This window comes from Megalopta genalis, chromosome 2 (genome assembly GCF_051020955.1).
Source record: "Megalopta genalis isolate 19385.01 chromosome 2, iyMegGena1_principal, whole genome shotgun sequence".
NCBI classification, from domain to species: Eukaryota; Metazoa; Arthropoda; class Insecta; order Hymenoptera; family Halictidae; genus Megalopta; species Megalopta genalis.
In genome coordinates, this window is record NC_135014.1 from 39,886,939 (window position 1) to 39,912,456 (window position 25,518).

The 25,518-nt window shown below is 32.0% G+C and overlaps 5 protein-coding genes across 6 annotated transcripts in view; 1 reads left to right on the forward strand and 4 right to left on the reverse strand.

Annotated features, from left to right (window-relative positions):
* LOC117219451 (uncharacterized) overlaps positions 1–25,518 on the forward strand; it is a 72,995-nt gene that overhangs the window by 41,189 nt on the left and 6,288 nt on the right. For both annotated transcript variants that reach the window (XM_033468620.2, XM_033468621.2), the window contains exon 2: positions 24,174–24,436. In XM_033468620.2, the coding sequence (XP_033324511.1) occupies positions 24,194–24,436 (243 nt within the window). In that variant the 5' untranslated portion in view covers positions 24,174–24,193. The remainder of the gene's footprint in view (positions 1–24,173; positions 24,437–25,518) is intronic.
* LOC117219452 (uncharacterized) lies at positions 8,663–10,054 on the reverse strand. Its single transcript, XM_033468622.2, has 2 exons — positions 9,823–10,054; positions 8,663–9,257 (listed from the first exon to the last, which is right to left on the reverse strand). Exons 1-2 carry the CDS (start codon positions 10,037–10,039, stop codon positions 8,821–8,823), a joined length of 654 nt encoding a protein of 217 aa, XP_033324513.2. The 5' UTR covers positions 10,040–10,054; the 3' UTR covers positions 8,663–8,820.
* Positions 11,925–14,553, reverse strand: LOC117219457 (defensin-2). The gene is made up of 2 exons (XM_033468629.2): positions 14,390–14,553; positions 11,925–12,420 (listed from the first exon to the last, which is right to left on the reverse strand). The coding sequence occupies exons 1-2, from the start codon at positions 14,478–14,480 to the stop codon at positions 12,059–12,061; spliced, it is 453 nt and encodes a 150-aa protein (XP_033324520.2). The 5' UTR covers positions 14,481–14,553; the 3' UTR covers positions 11,925–12,058.
* LOC117219453 (uncharacterized) lies at positions 17,065–18,610 on the reverse strand. Its single transcript, XM_033468623.2, has 2 exons — positions 18,447–18,610; positions 17,065–17,627 (listed from the first exon to the last, which is right to left on the reverse strand). Exons 1-2 carry the CDS (start codon positions 18,538–18,540, stop codon positions 17,206–17,208), a joined length of 516 nt encoding a protein of 171 aa, XP_033324514.2. The 5' UTR covers positions 18,541–18,610; the 3' UTR covers positions 17,065–17,205.
* On the reverse strand, positions 21,001–22,815 carry LOC117219458 (uncharacterized). Its single transcript, XM_033468630.2, has 2 exons — positions 22,573–22,815; positions 21,001–22,015 (listed from the first exon to the last, which is right to left on the reverse strand). Exons 1-2 carry the CDS (start codon positions 22,661–22,663, stop codon positions 21,762–21,764), a joined length of 345 nt encoding a protein of 114 aa, XP_033324521.2. The 5' UTR covers positions 22,664–22,815; the 3' UTR covers positions 21,001–21,761.

The following is a 25,518-nucleotide window of genomic DNA, read 5'->3' on the forward strand; positions in this document are numbered from 1 at the left end:
AACAAAAGAAACATCAGAAGAAATTAAAATTACAAATATATTATTTACTTGTTAAAGTTATTTCGTTACTTTACTTTATTTGCTAATTGAAGTTATTAAAAGAAGAAAATAACAGCAATTTCACTGCGATTTCTTGCAATTCTTGCTGATAATATTTATTTTGCTTAAATATTTGTATAAATTTTTACATTGACTTTCTTTAAACAAATATTATTTACGTAAATGATAGTATTCGTTATATGTATATCAATTCATCATTGTAGTGTGAATAATCTGTCCTATTTACAAAATTGTACATTGGAATAAAACTGAACGTTACAAATTTAATGAGAAAGCATTAAAACAACGTTTTGTATGTAACTGATTGAGACTTTTTATTTAATAATAAATAATTCAATTTAAGCTTACTCTAAGGCTCCAACGATGTGGAATGCAATGATGTTGATGAATTTCAACGTTGAAGATTGAAATATTAGAGAATTGATTAGAGAAATATTAAAGACAGTATTATATTTGGTTTTATATAAATTCGCAGCTCTATGTACTTGTGGCACTTGTGGCAAAATTGAGTAGTTGCTAAAACAATTTGAAAACGTTAACGTTTGATCTTGTAAAATTATTAAAGAAAGAACTTGCTATTTAGTTTCCAATTGTTGCAGACAATTTTTATTTCGTATAAGAATCCTCAATCTAATGACCACTGTTACATGATCACAGCTATTATTGAACGATTTTTTAATTAACACTTTTAATGTTGCTTCAACCATATTAATTTCAGAGTTTCTCTGCTCTAATTATTCTGCTTTTTTGTACGGGCAGACGGGGTGGCAGCAGTTTCCAATAAGCTGAAACCGACAAAAATGTTAATTAGAGAAATACCATTCCGAGCCCTACACCGAAAGACGTTCCACAAATCGATTTCCATTAGCATGCCGTTCTAGCGGGTTAAGCCTCGCAAACCACCTTCTTGATATCCTATTCGACAGTGTTCCTCTCCATCTTCACCGAAGCATAAGAATTCTTCCTTTAGCCACTCCCTCTTGCTTTCGACGCCTTGGTGATTGTACGTTTTCGAGCGAGCTTTCGAGAAAATTCCGAGGAAGAGGAAGTTTTCTTATCCAACCGTGCCACGATCCTCTGTCCGTTTCCAAAGGAATTTCCTTTCAATAATTGACGTCTGAGCGCATTCGCCGCTATTATTAACGTCAATAATTTCGCACGGTTCCTCGAATAGTTTTCATCAGGGGCCAAATTTTGCTCACAATTGTTACAATCGGATATGTGTACTTCGTTATTTCAGTGGTTCGCTCTGCTAAAGTGCTACATGAAAATCGAAAATACGATTGCTTCACACGTTTGCCAATTATAATTATCACGGTTCCATTCTGTTTACTCGTTTTCTTTTTCTGTTTATATTCTTCGTGATTTCCGTGTCACGATGACATTTTAATAAGCTTGTTATAGCAGATTCTTGAAATCATATACATCCTGTTTATGCTATTACTACACATTCTTACTTCACGAGTATTATCTCGATTTATCTGAATCAGTAAGAAATGGAATCTTTATGCACGTATGGCATGTACGTAACGTACGTAACGTAACAAAATATATAAACTAATATAAATTTATATGTTTATATAATGATGTAATGAATTTATATAAACATATAAATTTATATGAACACATATATATTACTATAAACATATATAAATCGATATATAAACATGTAAATTGATATAAACACATAGAAATTAATGTAAACGTATAAATTGATTTATAATAAATAATATTGTAGTTGACGAAGAGCATTTTTCCGTAATTCAAATTTTTATAATGTAATTGAATTGAATATAATGTGATTGAATTTACATAAAAATCCGAAGTCTACGAAGAACTTAAAAAAATTAAGATATTATCAAGATTCTAAAACTTTAACTCTCTTATGAATTTCCCTCTTAAACTTTGTTTATTAAACAGCACGAAAAGTATTGTGGAAGCAAGAAAGTCCTATTGAAAGATGATAATTGACCCTACGTAATAACAGACTGCTAATAACAATACGGCGATATTTGTCTGTTTACAAGGGCTCTGTTTACTAATTGAGATCCCTTTGTAAGCCATGTTTACCAACTTTAAAGAAATCTTTGTCAAGCAAGCTTGATACTTTCACAAAGTATAAGCTAGGGAAAACAAAAGAGCCGGTTGTAAGGAATGAAAGTACAGAAGAAAATAATGTAAAAAATACAATTTATTTAACAAATATAGGATTGTTACGGGAACATATTTTCAATATTATTTATTACTTTATTATTATTTATTATAAGAGTTTAGTTCCTAAACTCTTAGATTGGTTAATACTACTTTTACCGATATTTTGTATTATACAATTTACCGAATTAATTTTGTGATGACTGTAGCAAAAGTCGAGAAATGATTATATAGAAAACATAGGAAATAATTTGTATTAAAAATGATTAAAAGATGTCCTTCAACCTCTTTGCTAAAAATAGTGTTAAATAGAAGTTATTGGAAAGTGTCTTTTTACACCTTTGAGAAGTTTTGTTTCTAGTATAATATGTTTGTTCTTATAACCTGGGCATTGCCATATAACATACATCTGGTTTAAAGCATTAATAATTAGATAAATAAATAAACGTTACCATTCGCCATGCGTGTCAATTGTTGTTAAGCAGTAAGAGCGACACCACAAAATACATTGAACTAATGCAAACAATGTCAGTATGTTTTTATGCTTTGGTGGACGACAACCTTGTTGCTCATGAATCATTTATGAAGCCTACATTTATACGACATTTTCCTTCCGTGTTTAAGAAAGCTCAGACCTATGTATGAAAATTTATGGAAGGGCGGGCACGTGGTTAACGAATCATCAATCGAATTTTCCACCGTAAGCATTTGCTTTACTTGCTTGCGAATTGAGTTGAGATCTCTTATGAAGTAAGCGACCTGTCCCACAAAAATGATCCCTTAAGCTGTGTGTTTGCTAAAATGACCCTCAACAAATCGTTATCAGCTATTTCTCAGAGTGTAATATAAGATTCTGCGAAAAATACGTCGAACCACCAATGAACGAACAATAAATTCTAAGGAAGGAACAGTAACATTCCAGGTGAATGATATACAAACATCGAAGTTTCATTGAATGCACCCTACAATACAAATTGTAAAAATTTTAAAATAAATTGTACAAATACTTGAACGTATGGGGTGTTGTTAAGACAACTAATTAAATAAATAAAATGTGTAACAATTTACAAGCAGAAATAATATGGCATCTACAACACGTCTGTAATTTACACATAACTGAGCTGTAAAATAGATGTTATAATTAAAAAAGGCTCAAAAATATAAGAAACATGAAAGCATTACTTTCGTTATTGTTATTCTGTTTATTACTGGGCCGCGATTTTATATGCAAAATAGAAATTGTCTGCATTAACTGCAAAATACATGGGCTAACTGCAAATGTATGTCTTCTGTTAGTAATTTAAATAACTTAAAACCAACACAACAATATCTCGAAAGTTTTTTAATGTTTCTATTATCCATTTCACGTAGCGATGTTTGTCATAAATGCATAAAATCCGCAGTCCACTTATTACTATTCAGATTAATTGTACGAATTTAAAATATTAGGCAAGATGATGGAAATATACGTTTACATAACAAAAAGAAAAGAAAGAAATATTATCGATAAGAAGAATTAGTGATCACAATATCTGAAATTTGAAATCGTTTTTTGAGTGACAATATCGCGGAAATGAAAACGTGTAATAAACAACGTTCTTCCTCTTAACCACAGAAATATCCCAAAAGTTATGTAGGGGATCAGAGATATTGTATGAAGCCCTTCCTTCCTTTGACCCAGTCCCTGCGTGGAACGAGCTTACTCTTACGGTGGACAGAGTGCAGGTTTCCGAACCCTTTTAGGGTTAATACATAATCTAACATAACCAACCCAGCCACCGTGTTTTGTTCTATTACATTTTCAGTGCTTGTAACCCATTAATCGTTGATGAGTCTGCAACCTGGATAGTAGAAAGGTACACGTTAGCAAATGTGCTAAGCTCCTAAATCTAATTTGATTCTCCTGATAGTATAACGACGATTGAAAACACGGTTCTCGAAGCTAGAAACTCGAATCGGGTGCAGTGTATGTAAATTTTGCTGATTTTGAAATTACAAGGGTGTTACCCTTGCTATAGTGGTAAAGCGTAATACTAATAACAATTGAAATTATTCAAAAAAATCAAGATTTTTCTTATTGTGAGTTTAATTGTTAGAGAATACTTTAGAAATGAGTAGATATACCAATATTTATATTAAAATTAGAATGTTTATATTTAATTTTCTTGCTCGAAAATGATACTACTCTTTACACTAGAATTAGAACTTTTATGTTCAATTTTCTTTTTCAAGAATAATACTGCTATTTACCCTGAAGTTAGGATTATGGTGTTTAATTTTCTTTCTCAAAACTAATAGGTACTGTTATTTACATTAAAATTAAAATTTATATGTTTAATTTCCTTCTTTAAAATTGATACCGCCATTTGTGCTGGAATTAGAACGAATATATCTGAGTTTCTTTATTTTTAAGCAATACAACATATTTAGCAAATTATAATACAGCGAATTCAACATATTTAAATTGTTAGAATTTTGTACAAAAGGATCTCTCACAACGATAAACTTGATCATATTTTTAATCTTAAAGCCTGAACTCTGTTTCCTTGAATATTTCTGTTGCACACGGAGAAATAAAGCAAAGATTTTTCTCGGAAATGCTACAAGTTGAAAAGTCTCTGGCATCACTGAAAAATTTATTGTTCGACTGAAACTACCGTAGATTTAAATATTGTAGCTTCCGCTTTACACAACAACGCGCTGTACCTTGATATACGATACTTTGTGGTCGTTTTATTAAGCTTTCAATGAAACATGTACCGCCAACTTCACGGTAATGTAAGGTACACTGTGAAGGTTTACACGGTGAAACTGGCTCCTCATTTTTGTTTCATAAACCAGCGAAAAGATTCATATATCAAGTTTTAGGGGATCGTCGTAACGGGGAAACTTCAATCTTAAAACTTATGGCACATTCAGTCGCGAATAAAGTTTTCTAATGTTTTTGATGCCAGTTTGTGACATTTTAGAGGAAAAATATGTCTTTGCCATTGAAAAGATGTCTGTTCTTATGTCAGCGTTATCGATTTTTCGCTTTCGGTTTATTTTTATCCGCGGAATCGGTAAACTCTCACTTTTCTTTGCAGATCATCGGTCTGAATGATTATGTTGCTAACAAAGCAGCTGGAAGTTTTACGTACGCTCCATTCCGAATCTTTTCAAGCAGAATTAGACCAAAACCGTATTAATAGTTATTTCCGGAAAAGTAAAATTGATTAGAAAAATCCGATATCTAACTCCATTTTATTACCAAATTTTCTTTTCCTTTAGCTGTCCTGCATTACTTCACAAAAGAATATACGAACACTAATTATAAAACAGAACAACTTTTTAAATATCGGAACATATGACTTGTATTTTTTATTTAAATATTGGAGGAACTGGTTTACTGGACAATGTTCAGTTTTTTTTTTAAATTGCAATTACTTGAAATGACAAATTTGTTTACTCATTCTCTAGCAAGTAAACTCGTCAGTATAACATTTGAAGCAGAATTAAAGTCATTTGATTTAATTTTTAAAAAGTTGTAACGTTGCATAAAGTGTTCGAATATCATCGTTAGTTGCTGTACGTAATTTGTCGAGAATTTCTTTTTCCCTTCAGTCGTACTGAACATTGTCGTAACACGTTTTATAATCATTGTCTGCTGTCGTTCCTGCGCTCCGCTGCGAGCTTTACAACGTAGTTAATAGACCTTCGAAACGACGCTTTAAACTGTGGTTGTTATTTTCCGGATTGTGCTCATCGCTTGCCGAGGCGACACGACGCGACGTGTCGTTCGCAAATAAACACCTGTGAAAGCTTCGATCAATAAGAAAATCACTACGGTTCCTACAATTCGAAACACTCGACGCTCTTGCCTTTACGTAATTACTGAAGATTTACTGAAAATTACGTAAATGTCAGATTCTAGGTCCGATTCTTGCAGGTTCTGTTCGGTAGACAGGCATCCAATTAATTGTCTCCTTGACTGTATAAATGAGGATTCGAACGATAATGAAAATTTGATCCTTTCAATTGACGTCGAGCATTACAGTGTAACATGACTACCTTAATTATTTCCAGTAGGGGAGAACAGAGGGACCTGTTACGTGGGATGGTTTTGATATAATTTTATATTTCCTAGCTTACGAACGGAGGGGAACCGCATGCTACAGTATACACGCGTAATATGTTCTCAATAAGTCGCAGAATTGTCTCACGTTCAAAGAAAGACCTTATATATACCACAATTAATTGCGTTTGAAAATTACAAAATTATTTTTAGAAAATTTTGAATTGAAAGGAATTTTATTTATTTTATTCTGTAAATAGCGTGAATACAGAAGAAACTATCATGCTTATGATACAGTTAATAAACACTACCTTTAGACTGACTGTAGACTTAACTAATACTACTTTAACACTACCTTATAAATAAACAATAAACATTTTAATTAATTTAGTATAGTTATCAAAATACTGGCCATCAATAAAGTTATCAATAACGATGATATTTTGATGACTATATTAAATTAATCAAAATGTTTATTATTTATTCATAAGGTAGCGTTAAAATAGCGTATATATATTTTTTATTTATATTTATTCTATTCGTTGTTATGTAAACATTATTAAGAAACGTTATAAAAATCAGTTAGCAAATAACTTAGCAAATAAGAATTCTTGCACAACAGATTAAGCAATAAATAAGCTTTAAGTGATATATACATATAGCGTGCAATATAAATAATAAAACTTAGTAGAAAAATTATTTGTAAAACATTTATTTAAATTTCATTGAAATTATTGTTTTAAAATTTTATATTTGAAGAAACAGGCGCCGCAGTATGTGAACGCATGATGTTACACAAAATATACTTTCGTAAACAGACAAATAAAAATGTTTAATTGCGAAAACACGAAACAGAGCATTTGTTACCAGTATTGCTCAAGCATTTGTCACCGATATTACTCAAGCAATATTGGATTGTTGTACATAGAATGGCGGTTTTTCAATTTAATATTTATATAGAAATCCGCCATATTTCATGTGCAACAAGTCGACAGTTTTGCAATCTGCTTAAAAAACATCGATGTAATTTCTGAACAAACTTATATGCGATCTTTAAGAGAAGCAACTCTGAATTTTGTATTATCATCGAAGGAAGCAAGTTTTGGTATTCTCGAAAGTGATTAATATATCCATGATATATAGGCAATATTGAAATATGAAATGCGATAAATTATCAACAGAGACTGCCCCGGAAGGATTCTCGATCGATCCCAGAATCTCTCACTTATGGTTCCGAGCATTCGATGAATGGTCAGAGTTAATCTTGAAAAGAAATCGAAGGCCTCCCATTTGATAGAACTCGCCCCTTTTCACCTACTTTCACGTAGGAAGCGACATTGAGCTCGGCTTCATCACGTTATGAACTTATTCGGATATTACTAAAGCGAGAAGATACGTTTCAGCGAATGAACTCAATTAACTTGGCGAATGGAAGGTAAACGCGGTCTATGCCAATAGGAAGTCAAATCTCGAACTCTTCCAGTAATTGGATAATAATACCAATCCAAACATTGTTCTGCAGATGGAACGATAATCGATAGCTGTAGATTTGTCAGCGAGGCACGTACGGCAGTTCTGTCGTTTCTCGACGCACGACGATCTGTGACAGTTTAAAATCCGATTAGATATTGCGACATAGAATATTTCCGAAATTCTTTCTGTATTCTAGCTCGTGTCTTCCAAATACGAATTTAAAATCGTCCAGCAATCGTAATTCGCTACACTAATCGAATGTGTTGGGAAAGTATATTTCATTCTCTAAAGTTTGCGGAGAAAATTCTGAAATAAGAAGATTTGGAATTACGTGCGATTATTAGAATTGTGAAGTAATCGTTCTCAAATGTAGTAATTGTCATTTAATTTTAAGCAGTAAGTCTTACGACTAGACTGTGAATTTTTATACAAAATAAAAATTGTTTGTATTAATTGCGAGATACAGAAGCAACGTAGACAATTCATTTTTCTTCCAATTATTTTATTCAGTTCAGAATAATGCAACAGTATTTTGAAATTCTTCAATTGTTTTCACTCGTTTTTGTCGTGAATGCATAGAATCCATAGACCACTTAATACTATAATTGTATTATCTTAAGAGCTATTACGAGAAAATGAAATACTGTAATTAAATTGTTTGAAAATTCAATTTAAGAAAAATTTGTTCAATTGGAAGTAATGGAAGATATAAATTATTTTCATACCTTTATTCATATTTTAAATTCTACAGAGTGTACAAATTGTACAAATTGTATAAATTGTATAAATTGTGTAAAGAAATTATTTATAAATACCACAACTTTTGAAAAATGTAGCTCCCGCCTGTACCGTGTACTGCTCACTGAAAGGATTAATAAATACAAAACACACGTGTTGGATATAAATAAAAGAAGAAACCAAAAATTCAAATAAATATCGTTTATTGTTCATATCAATAAGTTGTTTTCTTTTATTAGAGTGGAAAGGAAAGCATGAAAGGTGTTACAATAAAAATGTTGTATGCAGTCGAGAAACCAGTAATTATGACAAAGTCAGGCAACCATTTGAGATGAGACGGTTCTCTATTGACACACACAGACACCGTTTTCACATAGGCCACCAATACCTTCCAAAAACAAGCATTTTACAGCGCAAGCTGTATGATTGAAGCTGAACCAGGCCGTTTTAAAGGAGAGGACATCGCAAGTAAATCTACGTGACCGCATCAGATCATCACCATCGTCAGGGAGTGCCATAGGTTCAGCAATGGCATTGGCCGCAGCATTCGGCATAGGATCGACATTGGATAGGCCAGCAGCTTTGGCAACAGCATTAGCTACAGCATTAGCTACAGCATTAGCTACAGCGTTAGCATAGGCTTCAGCATAGGCGGTAGCATAGGCTGCAGGAGCGGCGTCAGCATGAGCTGCAGGATCGGCGTCAGCATGAGCTGCAGGATCGGCGTCAGCATAGGCTGCAGGATCGGCACCAGGATCAGCAGCACGTACATGTAGACGCTCTGAAAACAAACAAAGCTCTGTTTACTTCCTCGCTAAATACTTAAAATGAGAATAATCGACAGACTCTGCGGATTTTACGCGTTTATGGCAAAATTGGGCAAATGCAATTTAAAATTGTAAGAAAATAAAAAGAATATGAAAATGGAAATGTATTATTTTCAATCCATTCAAAGAACTAAACAAAGAATAAATTTGCTAATTAGTTTTTATTCCTTCCAATTGTTGCAGGTAATTTATATTTTCCATTAAAATCCGTAGTCTAGTCATCAATCTTTTATTTCAATGTTTATTTCAAAATTTCAATCAATAACGTCTTATTTAGATATTAAATAAGATTAAATTATATTAAATAATTTAAATTATATCATTTAAATGTTTTCTCTCCTTTAGAAGCATAATTAATAATATTTTGTAGCAATAAAATAATCGAGCTTTTGTTTGGTTATTTTTAACAGTCATACTGGAATCATCTAAATTTCAATCACTGTGTGTGTGAAAGTGAATACATAAATACATAATATAATTTTTCATAAATATAATCATATAATAGGATTACATACTTACCCAATCCGTGCTTTGCTACATCGCTTTGGGGAACATCAACCGCAGATGCGTAGATAACGATAACGAAAATACAAAGAACACTGGAAAATTTCATATTTTGTGAGGTCAAATGCGACTTGTCACTAAAAATGCCTTGAACTGTTTGAGAACCATTGAAGCTTGCACAGTAAAAACACTTGTTTATATACTTACTTAACCACATCAGTAAATGTGCCATACTTTTTATTATCTCCCTCTTCTAAACCATGCAATTTCCAGGAAAAGGAAGGACTTTGGTCAGCGATATTACAATTTACAACTGTGAAATGTAATTTTAGTGACTTCTAAGAAAAGGAAATCTTAAAATCTTCAATCTAAACAATCTAATATTCTTTTGATGAATTAATCGTATTATTAATCATATTTATTTATTCCTTGCACTATAACATGAAATCAGACTGATTACGAAGATTTCGAACATAAGCTATTAAATCTGGATGGTATATATACTTATTTGTAAACGAAATAAAATTCGACTGTTCAATTGTGAATATTTAAATATTAAAGTAAACGTTGGCATACACACTAAATATTTTTCGTTGTTGTATAGGAATTTGTTAGTGACAAAAAAGTATTAATCTAACTAAAACGTGCGATCTTAACCCAATTCTCTTTATTATACAGTATAAAGTAAAATACAATATGAGCATCAATTTCGTTTGTCCTGTGCCATGTTTTTGTAATTGTTCGAAATTAGGAAATTGTTCAGTTAACATTAAATCAGTTCTCGTTTAATCCTTCATGGTTCGTCTGTTAGAAACCTAATATCACATAATTATTATGTTTTTCAGAGACATTCTTTATACATAAACTAATACGTACCTTTAAATTAACAAAAGTAAAACATCTAACTTTTCAAAATTCGTTCCTATTATAATCGATATTTATTATACTGTATTACATATTTACATTCCTCGTATTCAAATAAACTGAATTTTACCAAGGTATTCAGAATTCAAAAGGGTTAAATACCGTGCATTATGGTAAGTTTTATCTTTTTATAGTTTCAGTTTTATCAATTGAATTACATTAATTTTGAGTCGATCTTCTTCACTCAACTTGTTAAGATGCATTAGTGTAAGAAATATATACTTTTTATATTATTTATATAAAAAAAAAACGAAAATTCAATTACAGGTTACTTATTGTATTACAACGTGAATGCGTCATTTTTTACTAAAATTGTAAGAAAATTATCTGAGGTCTTAGAATATAAAAATAGTATTCAATCAAGAAAGCATAAATTGTAACAAACTCAGGCAATCATCTGCGGCAAAACGAATGTTTATCGACAAACGCAGACATTGTTTCGACAACTACTAACCTTTCGTCTTAGAGTAAGTTGGTCCACCGTATTGTGGAATGCTTGCCGCAGATGCGTATGCAAATCTTCGCTATCCAGCGAAGATGCAAATAGCAAAAAATTTCATCGTTAATGAAATTCTATTTGTCGTTGAAAGTGCTTTTAATTGATTTAACAGCGAATGATGTTTGCAGAGTAAGAACAGTCGTTTATATACCTAACCAAGTCGGGGAATATGCTACGTTTTGATTATTCTCAGACCCGATCCACTGTACTTGCGGGAAATTGAAGGTTCTTAGTATTTATCATGGTCAGACGTGACGCGGTGAAATTACAATTAAAAACTTTGCATTATAATTGCAGAATTTTCTAAAAATATGATCTAAAAATAATCGATAGAAAAGGTTTAGCCGAATGGAAAAAATGCCCCCAAGTTGAATTGAACTTGATATACACCAATCGATAGGTTCTCCAAAGGAAACTTTTTCCCCTAAATGGCAGCTTGGTATCTATACTATTGGGGCGGTTACAGGATTGAACGTTTCTCCTATTCTATTCGACAGAAAAGTTTGAAAAAGATCAGAAGGCCTTTATTCCCTTAGATACATATTTGACAATTTTTGTTGAATTTTTCGATTGCAAAACCGATTTTTAAATATCAAAAAATATTTATATTACCGATTTTATATTGGCATTGTAAAATGATTTAATGGATACAAAAATACATGTTTTAGGTATAAATTAAACAAGAAATCGAAAATTCAATTACAGATTATTTATTGAATTACAAATTGAGAGAAAATTGTGCGAAGTCTTAGAATATAAATGTAGCATCCAATCGAGAAATCATAAATTATGACAAACTCACATTGTCATCTGCCATGAAACGTGTCTTTATCGACAAATACAGACTCCGTTTTCACAACGACCACCTCTTCGTCTTTGAGCCAAGCATCTCAGGGCGCAAGCTGCATGATTGGTACTGAACCAGGCCGTTTGGACGGAGAGGACATCGCAAGTAAATCTACGTGACCGATTATAATCATCGTCATCAGCAAATGCAACGCCATTGGGATGGGGTTGACCAGCAGCGTTGGGCACAGCATTTGCTACAGCATATGCATTAGGATTGGCTACAGCATTACCAATAGCATCAGCATAGCCATCAGCATAAGCTTCAGGATAGCCTTCTGGATAGGCTTCAGGATAGCCTTCTGGATAGGCTTCAGGATGGGCATCACGTTCACTTACATGCTCTGAAAACAAACAATTGCCTGTTTACTGTTCCGCAAATTGCATGTATTCAAAGTAAAAGCATTCAATCTTCCATTTATGTGATTTTCATTCTTCTTATACCGTGACGTATTAAATGCAGTTAGACAGCTCTCTTCATTTTTTAGAAGTGTATACAATATGAAGATTGTATCATGTTTATTATTAATCTGTTCTTATTTTGCAGCATAATTAATGTTTTTCGTAACTAGAGTATCGTCTCAAAAAGTATCAACTGTGCAGGAGTTTCCTTAATTTGTATAATTTAGGATGATGAATACAATAGCACATTTTCATAGATTCTGGAGCCATGTCCAGCGGCAGACAAAAGAATATAAACACTTTTAAAAAGGTATAACTTTAAACTAAACGATATGAATTTCGTCTTAGATGATAGATAATTAGACAATGAATGAAATTTTTTTTAATTTTGCTATTACTTGGAAAATCAAAGAAGTAAAAAGAACTCATGCATCTCAACTTATTTTATTTGGGACTATAATGGAAAATTAAAGAATGTGATTTTTATATCTCGATAACTTCGGCATACAGAAAATTTCATTAAAATCGGTTGACGCATAGACAAAATGCAGTCACTGATACATGTAAAAACTACTTACTTTTGGGTGAAATTTGTAAAAAGGTATCATTTTAACGAACTTTAAATATTAACAGCTCATAACAATGTGAATCGATTTCAATGAAAGTACATATCGGATATATATTTATATCTCCTTTCTTTACTTTCGATTATTACGATTATTTATATATTTCGGAGATCTACAGTACAGTAGAGTTTTTTGTTTTGTTTTTTCATCCTAAGTAATAACACAGCCGACATAGCTGCAAAGGAGTCTATGAAAGAACAACCCCAAAATCACCCGATGTCTGATAAAGAATTTTTTAAGCAAGTTAAAAGAAGCGTCATGACTGATTGGAATAACAAATGGATTAGCACCCATTAATAAACTATTAAGGAGTGCAAAACCCATAGCCTTAATAAACTATTAAAAATGAGACAAAATATATATACATAAACAATTGTCCACCACTTAGAAATAGAAAAGACCAAATTATAATCGTAAGCCTTCGTATCGGACACTCTGACATCACACATATTCATAAAATTTTAAAAGATTCTTCAATAATTTGTAAAACTTGCAATGTTCTATTTTCTACCAAACATACATTACTTATATGTTCAACTTTCCAGCCACAGCAATCATTTTTTAAATTACCTAGTACTCTATTCGAATGTATGAATATCAAAAATATATTGTTCATTGTTGTCATAACCTTTTTAAAAGCTATAGATGTATTGTTATAATAAAATATAACCGTAATACCACTATAATTTATACTATAGAAATTCTGTTACCCACTGTAATATTTCTGTGTTCTTTACGCGCGGTCGCTAATGGCCTAACTGTCGATGCGACCTTGATAAATAAATAATTTAAAAAACAAATTTTAAAAAATTATTTTAGTCATTGATCAATAGACCACCCTTCTATCATCATCTAAAAAAAATTAAAGTCATTTAGTCCAGTTTTAAAAGTGTCCGTATACTTTTATCCACCACTGTATGAAAATTATGGGGTACGGAAGTGAAATAGATATACATCATAAAGAAACAGTCGAAATTTCACAATTAAAGAAACATCGCGAACAACGATAAATAAACATGCAACAAAGAAAATGTAATTTTCAGAAACTGTCACCTTGCCTTTACAATTGCAGCTTCAGAGGATAATTGAAATTCAGCTAATTAAAAAAAGTCCAAACACGTTACAAATTTGAATTAATTTAAGCTATTCTCAGATTAATTGGTAAGACATCTTTAATAAGAGATTCATTTACTGTATGCCAATACGTTCTTTTCACTAGAAAGGCATTTTTATTGTTCCTTATGAAACAATTTATCAAGCATAGTTTTATCATTTGACTACTTACTTAATTCGTACGTTGGTCCATCGTATTGTGGAATGCTTGCCGCAGACGCGTATGCGACGATAGCGAAGATGTAAACAGCGAAAAACTTCATCGTTAATGAAATTCTACCTGTCGTTGAAAGTGCTTTTAATTGATTTGACAGCGAATGATGTTTGCAGTGTAAGCACAGTCGTTTATATACCTAACCAAGTCGGGCAATATGCTGCGTTTTGATTATTCTTAGACCCGGTCCACCGAACTTCCGGGAAACTGAAGGTTTTTGGTATTTTATCATGGTCAGATGTGACGCGGTGAGATTACGATTTAAATCTTTGCTTGTTAGAATTGCAGAATTTTGTAAAAGGGATATCTAAAAATTTTCGATATAAACGAACTAGTATTCTATTAATAAAATTAATCATCGAGTCGTATGACAAAAGTGGCTCCAAGACGAATTGCCCCCACCAATCGATAGGTTCTCAAAAAAAAATTTTTTTCCCCTTAGTGACAGCTTGGTGCTTCTATTATTAAGGCGGTTACAGGGTTGAGAAAAGTACAGAAGAAAAGTACAAAAGAAATCATGAGGCCTCTATCCTCTTAGCTACACATTTGAGAATTTTTTCGGATTTTTCGATTACAAAACCGATTTTTAAATGTCAAGAAAGATTTATATTACCGATTTTATATTGACATTGTAAACTGACCATTTTTATATTTTCAGTTTTGTCCCTGTTGCTATAGCTAATGATACATAATTTTGTCAGATTTTTCGAGACAGATTTTTTCTAAAAAAAAATGGAAAACTGATATTTTTTTACATTTTAGTACACAAAAACGTGGCACAGTCACACATTCAATATATTTTTCTTATGAAATAGCTGTTATATGTAAGTACAAATACAATTTTATGTATTAAACGAAGCTATTGTTTGTAATGTCTTACGTTTAATAAGTATATATTTTCGATTAATTACACATATAAATGGTGACTGGCGTTAATAGTAAATTAATTTAATTTTCTTAAAGTAATAAATTAATTTAAGTTTCCTGAAAAATAGTTTCGTTATTGCTGGCATCATAAACTGAACATCGAACATCTGCGTGGCAATCGTTGATTGTATCATGTACTGAAAAATTGGAGAATATTTTTGAAATGTGTTTCTCAGGGGATAGAAGTCTTATAATTTTTTTCATAATTTTTTTTTACAGAATAGAGGATAAATAGAGCCAGAATCGTAAATCGCGTACAACCCTGCAATAGCCCCCACCTGGGGGCACTTTGTGGGCACTTTTCCTATGCATATTTGGCTAGACTCTTTTGATCCAATATTTTATTAATAAAATTAATTTTATTTTGGTAATTTTTTATTTTCCTCTTAATCTGATCAACTTTACGATAGTTAACAAAATAGACAACAGCTTGTAAATAAATAAATATGACGATTACACCATGTCTCGATTCTACACTTTCGATATAGTGTAAAAAAATGTAAGTACGGTACTGCAAAATTGACAGAGTGATTGGTTTTTCCAATGGCAAGTAATTGAAATATTTTTTTCAATATATCGCTTTCTTCTCGTCTCAAGGACTTAACCATAGCTCTATAGCAACCCATGGTTTCGCTATCTTTGGTCCTTGAGACGTATAGAAAGTGATATATTCAAGAAAAATTTTTAACTTTTTGACCTTGAAAAAACTAATCAAGATCAACATTGCGGGACCTTGCTTACATTGTTTTCCTTCAAATCGAGCGAGTAGAATTGACCTAGCATGGTCGTGAAACTTATTCTTTGCACACCCTGCACAAAGCAAACTAGACTGTATTTATGTCGATTGTGATAAAATGTTTGTTACATTGGAAAATTATCTGATTAATAAATCAATTGAGCATTCATGTGGCACCTGTTTAATCTCTAATACATTTCGTCTGTTAGAAACATACGATCACGACACAACTGTCACAACGGTAACATTTGTTATACATAAACTGATATGTAACTTTAAATTATCAACGTTAAAACATCAAACGCAACTTTTTCTATACACAATTTTACTCTATAACCCATTTCTCAATGAAAGTCACAAATTCGAGGTAAAATGACGTTCCTTATAATTCAATATCGATATTCATTTATCGAATTTACAGTTTAGCAATTACACGTTCATTTAAATTGCAATTTTCCCAGCCAGATTCAAGAAAAGGTGAACAGAAGGTGAATCAAGGTAAACATGATTCTGTGGGAATAAAAATGAAACAGAATAAATAAGATTAGAAACTAGAACTCAGCAAGTTTAAGTGAGATCACGCCATAAATATTAGACGGTCACATATAGGCGACAATCATTTTTTACTATTTTCCAATGTTCGTTTTCATTGTAATCGATATTTACTAGATTGTATTATATATTTACATTTATTCCATTCTAATGAACTGAATTTTACAAGGGTGTTCAGAATTCAAATGAGATAAAGTGTCATCCACAGTAATAAATTTTTTATCGTTCTACTTTCAATTTTATTAATTAAAGTACTCGTATTATTTTCATAACATTATTTTATATTCGCATTATATTCATATTATACCACAAATTTAACAGTGCAGCTCACGCCCGTACGACGTACGAACTACGCATTGAAGGGATTAGTAGATACAAAGGATACGTGTTGGATATAAATTAAAGAAGAACCCAAAAATTCAAATACGCATCATTTATTGAATTACAATATCAATAAGTCGTTTCTTTTATTAATGTGGAAAGTAAGGCAATCAAGTATGCAATCAAGAAACTAGTAATTGTGACAAAGTCAGGCAGCCGTTTGCGGTGAAACGTGCCTTTATCGACAAATACAGACGCCGTTTTCACAACGACCACCCCTTCGTCTTTGAGCCAAGCATCTCACGGCGCAAGCTGCATGATTGACGCTGAACCAGGCCGTTTCAACGGAGAGGACATCGCAAGTAAATCTACGTGGCCGCATCACATCGTCACCATCATCATCATCATCATCGTCGTCGTCAGGAAGTGCAATAGGTTCAGCACTGGGCAGTGCCACGGCATTGGCCGCAGCATTTGGCACAGGATTGGAATTGGATAGACCAGCAGCTTCGGCTACAGCATTCGCTATAGCATCGGCATTGGATAGACCAGTAGCTCTGGCGAGAGCATTTGCTACAGCATTAGCATATGCTTCAGCATAGGCGTCAGCGTAGGCTGCAGCATCGGCATCAGGATCGGCAGCGCGTTTATGTAGACGTCCTGAAAACGAACGAAGCTCTGTTCACTTCCCCGCTAAATACTTAAAATGAGAGTAATCAATAGACTACGGATTTTATGCGTTTATGGCAAAATTGGGCAAATTCAATTTAAAATAGTAAAAAGATTAAAAGAATATGAAAATGTCAATGTATTATTTTTAAACTATTAAAACAATTAAACAAAGAATAGTCTTGTTGGTTAGTTTAGTTTAATTTATATTTTCCATAAAAATCCGTAGTCTAGACGTCAATATTTATTTCAGCGAGTTTCTACCTTTCTACGCGAAGCTAATAAAATGTAATTAATAACGTCGCTCTTGCTGCGTGTTACTTGACTAGAAGTATATTTTTTTTTAACATAGGAAATTATATCATTTCAATGTCTTCATTCATTTGGAAAGATAATTAATATATTGTGCTGCTATAAAAAGATCGTGCAAAATATCAATCATACAGCAATTGTCTACATCTTAATTACGAAAAGTATCAAATACATAGCAAACCACCCTTAAGCAGTTTAAAAGTTTAAATTTCCTACATCATTGTTCAAGTCGTTTTATTGCCGCCAAACGCTATGAAATTATAAAGGAAAATTAAGATTAATAATACAATTGTTAATAATACAATTACACTTGTTCGCTGTAAAAGCCTTTTGTAAGAAAAACGTAATAACATTCATTTATTGTTTATTTATAATTAATACGTTACTGATACGTTTCACCCAGTACAAAGACATTTTTATTTAATTTAATATTTTTATTTATTTATTTTTACTTATGAAACAGATTTGTAAATATAGTCATATGATATGATTACTTACTCAATCCATACGTTGGTTCATTGTTCTGTGAAATACTTGCCGTTGATGCGTGGGCAACGATGAAAAAAATGCAAAGAACACCAAAAAACTTCATATTTTGTAAAGTGAAATGTCACTAGAGTCACTAAAAGTGCCTTGAATTGCTTTGAGAGCGAATGCAGCTTACATAGTAAAAACACATGTTTATATACATACTTAACCACATCGGGGGAAGTGCAATGTTTTGATTGTTCCCCACTTCCGGAGCACGGAATTTTCAGGAAAAGGAAGGACTTTGGTCAGCGATATTACAATTTACAACTCTAAAATGCAATTTTAGTGACTTGTAAGAAGGAGATCATAAAATCTTCAATCTAAAGAATCCAATATTCTTTTAATGAATTAATCCTATTATTAATCATATTTATTTATTGGTTACGAAGATTTCGAATATAAACTATTATATCTGGATGGTATGTACTTATTTGAAAACGAAATAAAATTCGACCATTCAATTGTCAATATTTAAATATTAAAGTAAACGTTGGTATACAGTAAATATAAGATTTCGTTCGTGTATAGGAAGTTGTTAGCGACAACCAATCATCTTTATTATAGACTATTTATGTTGATTATAACAAAATGTTTGTTGCATCAATTTCATTTGTGCTGTGTCAGGTTTTTGTAATTGTTTGAAATTAAGAAATTGTTTGGTTAACATTTACCGAGGCCTGATCAGTCTTTGTTTAATCTCTTATGGCTCGTTTGTTAGAAAACTAAAATCACGAAATTATTATATTTTTCAGAGACATTTCTTATACACAAACTGATACGTAACTTTAAATTAGCAAAAGTGAAATATTTAATTTTCCAAAATTCATTCCTATTGTAATCGATATTTATTATATTGTATTACATATTTATGCATATAAGTTGCTTCAAATCAAATCGTCAAGCTGTAGTCACTGGAAGATGTCAAAAATTTTGGGAGAAATTCGTGAAGAAATATCATTATCACGAACTTTAAATGTTAAGAACTTATAACGTCAACCGATTTTCGTTATAGGCTAAGATAAAAAAAACGTAAGAAAAGTGAAACAAAGAAAATTTATTTTTCATAAATTGCCAGCTTGTTTTTATAATTATGATTTCAATGGACGGCTAAAATTCTTTTAATTAAAACGAGTCCGAACACGATACAAATCGGATTAATTTAAGCTTAAGGCATTTTTATTGTGAAACAATGAAACAATTTTACAAACAAAGTTATATAATTTGTCCACTTACACAATACATACGTACGTTGATCCATCGTATTGTATAATGCTTACCGCAGATGCATATGCGACAATAGCGATGATACCTGATACATGGCCCACCGAACTTCCGGAAAACTGAAGGTTTTCGATATTTTATCATGGTCGTACGTTAACCGTGACGCAGTAGGATTACAATTTAAATCTTTGCGTGCTAGAATTGCAGAATTTTGTAAAAGGGATATCTAAAATTTTTCGATATAAACGATCCAATATTCTATTAATAAAATTAATCGTATTTCGTTACTTTTTCTCCTCAGTCCAATCAACTTTATTATAGCCAATAAAGTAAAGTACAGAACAAGCTTTATTGTATTTACGTTGATTGTGACAAAATGCTTGTTACATTGGAAAATTATCCAGTTAATAGGTCAATTGAGGTCTCATCAGGTACTTGTTTAATCTTATATGGTCCCTCTGGTAGAAACATACGGTTGCACAACTGTCACATTATTTAATAACATTTCTTATACATAAACTGATATATGTAACTTCAAATTATCAACATTAACACATCGGACACAACGTTTTCTATTCGCGATTTTATTCTGACATTAACAATTACATATTCATTTAAGTTTCGATTTCCAAGCTGGATTCAAGAAGTTCGATGTAAATACCGAGTCAACGTGAACATGGTTCCGTTGCAATAAAAATAAACCAGAATAAATAAGATCAGAAACTAGAACTCAGCAAGTTCTAGATAGATCACGCCATAAATATTAGGTGTATCGATTAATTGAATACTGTGACGATCACATATAGGTGACAATAATTTTTTACTAGTTTCCAAAGTTCATTTTCATTGTAATTGATATTTATTACATTGTATTATATATTTACATTTATTCTATTCCAATAAACTAAATTTTACAAGAGTGTTCAGAATTTAAACGAGATAAAATATCATCCACGATGATAAATTTTATCTTTCTACTTTCAATTTTATTAATTAAATTACTTCAATTTTATGGTAATTTTCAGCACTCAACGTGTTAAGGCATAGTAACGTATAGTAGAAAAAATAACTACCTTCTATATTATTTTTACGACTTTACTTTATATTTGCATTACATTCACATTGCATACGTATATACATTATATTCATATTATAAATAATATAAATTTTATAATGAAATTTTGTATGAATACCACAAATTCAACAATCTAGTTTCCGTCTATACTACGTATGGATTAAACATGGGAGGGATTAATAGATACAAAATAATGTTTTACATATTTAAACAATAAACCAAACATTCAAATACACATCGTTTATTAAATTACAATAGTTATCGTTTTCGTTTAGTAAAATTGAAAGAAAATTATGCGAGATGTTACAATATAAATGTATCCAATCGTGAAATCAGAAATCGTGACGAATTTAGGCAGCCATTTGCGGTGAAACGTGTCTTCATCGGCAAACATAGACGCCGTTTTTACAACTACTACGTGGTCGCATCACGTCGTCATCATCATCCTCAAGGAGTGTAATAGCTTCAGCACTGTGCAGAATCTCCTCATTTTGGCGAGGAGTGGTATCTGCTCAGGTATGCGCCGAGGATCGATGTCGCCATATCATATCCATAACTCTGTATTCGTTCATTTTATAAATGAACCACATTCGCCGTATCTTGCAAGGGCCGCAATAAAAAAATTTCTTTAAACTATACTCCAGTATAACTATTCCAAAACAATTACACGCGTGCAACAATGTACAAAATGAAATCAATATAAGCATGAATAATATTTTGTATGTATATTATAATACTTCACAGAAAAGAAGTGAAAATTTTTTATTTTATTGCGTTATATTAATGATCAATTTTTCTCAAATTTGAGTAAAAAAAGTAAAATAATTTATTAGTGTAATCTGTATTATCGATCTATATTATCGAATAATGCTATTGAAAGTAGTAGCCTTAAATAAATAAAAATTATTTTAATTTTATGAGTAAAGTTTGACTACATGTAATCCAGACGCATATATATTTATGTATGTACATGCCACATATTGTAGCTAATTTCGGAATCCGTAAGCGAGTCTTGTAACAAAAATGGCGGCCCCTCCTGCCGCGATCGTGATCCAGCCCTCTAGTTTGTGTACCGTCCCACTGTTCCCAGCAGCTTCGACCGTTTTGACAAATTGTTTTGCTGCATCATTGATCGCAGTTCCTAGATTGATTTTGTTTATATTATCATCGTTGGTCGCAACATTAGGATGGCCCTCAGCGGCGGCGGCGGTAGAATCGGCATCACGTTCATGTAGACGCCCTGACAACAAACAGTTCTCTGTTCAGTTCTTCGCAAATTACAAATATTTTAAATGGATATAATCAATTTTTTATTTCAACGATTTTCAACCTTTCTATACCAAATTAATAACGTCATTTAAATGTTTTCTTCTATTTATTAACATAATTAATATATTTTGTAACTATAAGGAAGGACATCTTTTAATAATTTGTAATAGAATAATTTAATTAATTTGTAATAATTTGTGATTTCCTATGTTCCATGTTTTCTATGTAATCACTTGTCGACTTTTGTTAGAGTCATTACAAAATTAACTTTGTAAACTGTATATTGCAAAATATCGGAAAAGACTGTATCGGAAAATACATATAAAACCAACCCTATAAACAGTTAAAAAGTAAAATTTCCTACACCCGTTATTCATGGTGTTTTGTTGCCTTTAAACGTTATGAAATTATGATTACGATTGTTTAAAATTACAATTAACGGTGCGATAATTTAGAACATATCTCATTACATTAGTTCGCAGCAAAAATCTATTGCAAGAAAAGCAAAACGTTATGAACATTACTTACTCAATTCGTCCGTTGGTCCATCGCTTTGTGAAACACTTGCCGCAAATGCGTAGGCAGTAATAGCGAAGATGCAAACAGCGAAAAACTTCATGTTTAATGAAGTTTTATTTACCGCTGAAAGTGCTTATAATTCATTTGGCGACGAATGATGTGTGCACAGGAAGGACAGTTGTTTATATACTTAACCGGATGCGGAGGATTTTTGCGGTTTTATCATGGTTAGACGTAACGTAGTGAGATTACAATTTAAAACTTTGAGTTATATGCAATTACAGTGTTTTCTAAACAGAAGATCTAAATACCTTCGATTTAAGTTCCGAACCAATATTCTATTAATCAATTAATCATATTTCAGTAATTTTTCATTTTCTTTTCCAATCAACTTTATTATCCTTATCCAATAAACTTTACTCTATTTGTGTTCATTGTCACAAAATATTTATTATTACTATTTGTCCTCTGTTGCGTTTTATTGTAAGTGCATAAAATTGAAAAATTATCTGGTCAACAGAATAAATGATGTCTCACCAAGTATTTGTTTAATCTGGTATGGTAGATTTAATATGGTCTTTTAGAAACGTACAAACGTACAACAATTACATTATTTCGGAACATTTATTATATATAAACTGATGTGTAACTTGAAATTATCAGCACTAAAACATTGAATGCAAATTTTTCTATTCGCAATTTTATTCTGTAACCCTTCTCTCAATAAAGGTCTTAAACTCAAGATCCTTTAATTCAAAATCGATATTCAATTATCGATTTTACATTTTGACAATTACACGTTCATTTAAGTCTCGATTTTCCAAGTCGCATTCCAGAAGTTAAATGTAAACGCGGAATCAATCTGATCATTGTTCCATTGCGACACAAATGAATCGGAACAAATAAGATCAGAAATTGGAATTCCGTACATTCTAGCGAGATTGCGCTACAAATACGCGTACCAAACGGATACCATCAATCAACACAGATCCGTTTTCAGAAACTTGTCCATTGGTTCCTAGAAAAAGTTCTCGGTACGTGATACACGATGCTGAAAAAGTTAATCTGCATAAACATACAATTAATCGGAATAGTAATATGGAGAATAGCGATAATGAAAGATATTTTCAGCACTTTTCCAGTTCATTGGAAAAAGGTCGTTCCTTGAAATAGGTTTAAGAAGAAAAGAAAATTCTAATGTACATATTTCCAACAAATGAAAATTGTGTGAAGGTTTTATAATCATATCGGGTGAAATTCGAAAGGATTTATTATATTATAAATCTACCGTGTCGGTTGAAACAACCGGTTTCACATTTTTTATTTTAAAGTTAAATAAATTAAATAAACTTTAAATAAACTTAGTCTTGTTATTCGTATAAACTTTTCGAGTTCGATAGGGTCAATGTTACCTCTATTGCTTTCAATTTATATTCACCTGAATACACTTTCATGAAGTCAATTTCCTTTACAGCATAAAGTTAATAACATTGCGTTTCTAACGTTAAGTTTCACGTAAACTCAGGAGGAATAACTACTGTACGATTTGCGCAATGATTCAATTTATATCCTGATAGCCATTATCGTAGTAATTGTGTTTCCGTCCACAGGATACAGTTTTTGAAGCGGAATGAGGCGACAATCAAACAGCGCTTGCCTAAGCGCAGGAAGTAGCATTGGCGAACCACAAATCATTGTGGAGGAAAGCGCACAAGGTGAAGAGGAAGAGGAGCTACGGAGGAACGAATCACCACCGCGATCTCTGGATCCAGATTTACCATCCTTGAATCCTGATCTGTTATATCCCTGGAGGGAAACCAGAAAGCACTCTTTGCCAACACCGCAATGCACTTCCGGGATAACCGCATCCCAGGTACTGTCTAATCTTTTCCTCAATACATTTACTTTGACTGATAGCACGCAATTAAAACAAACACGAACCAGTAATTAGCTTGAAAACATAGTTTTCATTTAACAGATTTATAGGTCGACGCGAATCCGAACTATCCCGAATTCTATATCAAATGTTAATTAACAAATTACAGATAGCGGTAGACTCTAGCCTACCGTTTAATTTAATCCATACTTAACCCAAATTTGAATATGGTTCTGGAAAAGCAATCAAAAATTCTTCTTGTTCACTACGAGTGAGAAGAAATTATGTCTACTGATTAGCAGATTTTTATGGAAAATAAAGCTTGCCTATGTTGATTGCGAGGAACATAACAGTGACAAATTGAAAATAATAGGAGAATAAACTTAAATTCTTCTAATCTCAATACAGTTTTGTATTTGACATATTCATTGCAAAATATCCGCTGCCTAATAATGACATATAAGTTTTATTAATTACTGCACGGGGACTTATCGTATCTTTTCATATATCAATAGTAAATTCTCCCTGATTGACGCTAGATTATGCAAAAAAGTGTACGATTTGGAAAGAGGAGATACGATTATTCGAGCCTTGCGGCTCGTTTTTGTGATTGTTGACAGTCAGCAATTTTAAAAATGAGTCGCAAGGCTCGAATAATCCTGTCTCCTTTTCCCAAATTGTCCATTTTTGTGCACAATCTGAGCGTCAATTAGGGAGAATTTATTGTACATTGCATTGTGTGGTGCAGACTTTTAATTTTCGAAATTAATTGAACACGAGAAATCAGAAGCACTGAAGCTTATCTTCAAACATCGTTTAAACGTATTTAAACGTTCACTAATGTTTAAAATAAAACAATACCATTGCACTTGGCAGAGTCTACAGCGTCATTCTCCATACAAATCTTTCTTGCAGCTTCTACAACTAACGTAGAACAAATTTTAAAAATCAACAGTTTGTCTTTTCTCAAAAGGTAAGAGCGATGGAGAAGAACAACTTTCGAGTTCACGATCAACGTATCAAAATTAGTGTTGGACACTGTTGTATCAAATGTTTATTCTATGTTGATATGTGTAACA

Bases quoted from the DNA above. Each gene is read 5' to 3' on its own strand.
- LOC117219458 (XM_033468630.2), bottom strand. From the start codon at position 22,663: ATGAAGTTTTTCGCTGTTTGCATCTTCGCTATTACTGCCTACGCATTT. The intron at 22,016-22,572 runs GTAAGTAATGTT...GTTTGTTGTCAG, and splicing joins TGGACCAACGGACGAATTGA to GGCGTCTACATGAACGTGAT.
- LOC117219457 (XM_033468629.2), bottom strand. From the start codon at position 14,480: ATGAAGTTTTTCGCTGTTTACATCTTCGCTATCGTCGCATACGCGTCT. The intron at 12,421-14,389 runs GTAAGTAGTCAA...GTTTGTTTTCAG, and splicing joins TGGACCAACGTACGAATTAA to AGCATGTAAGTGAACGTGAT.
- LOC117219453 (XM_033468623.2), bottom strand. From the start codon at position 18,540: ATGAAGTTTTTTGGTGTTCTTTGCATTTTTTTCATCGTTGCCCACGCA. The intron at 17,628-18,446 runs GTAAGTAATCAT...GTTCGTTTTCAG, and splicing joins TGAACCAACGTATGGATTGA to GACGTCTACATAAACGCGCT.
- LOC117219452 (XM_033468622.2), bottom strand. From the start codon at position 10,039: ATGGCACATTTACTGATGTGGTTAAGTAAGTATATAAACAAGTGTTTT. The intron at 9,258-9,822 runs GTAAGTATGTAA...GTTTGTTTTCAG, and splicing joins TGTAGCAAAGCACGGATTGG to AGCGTCTACATGTACGTGCT.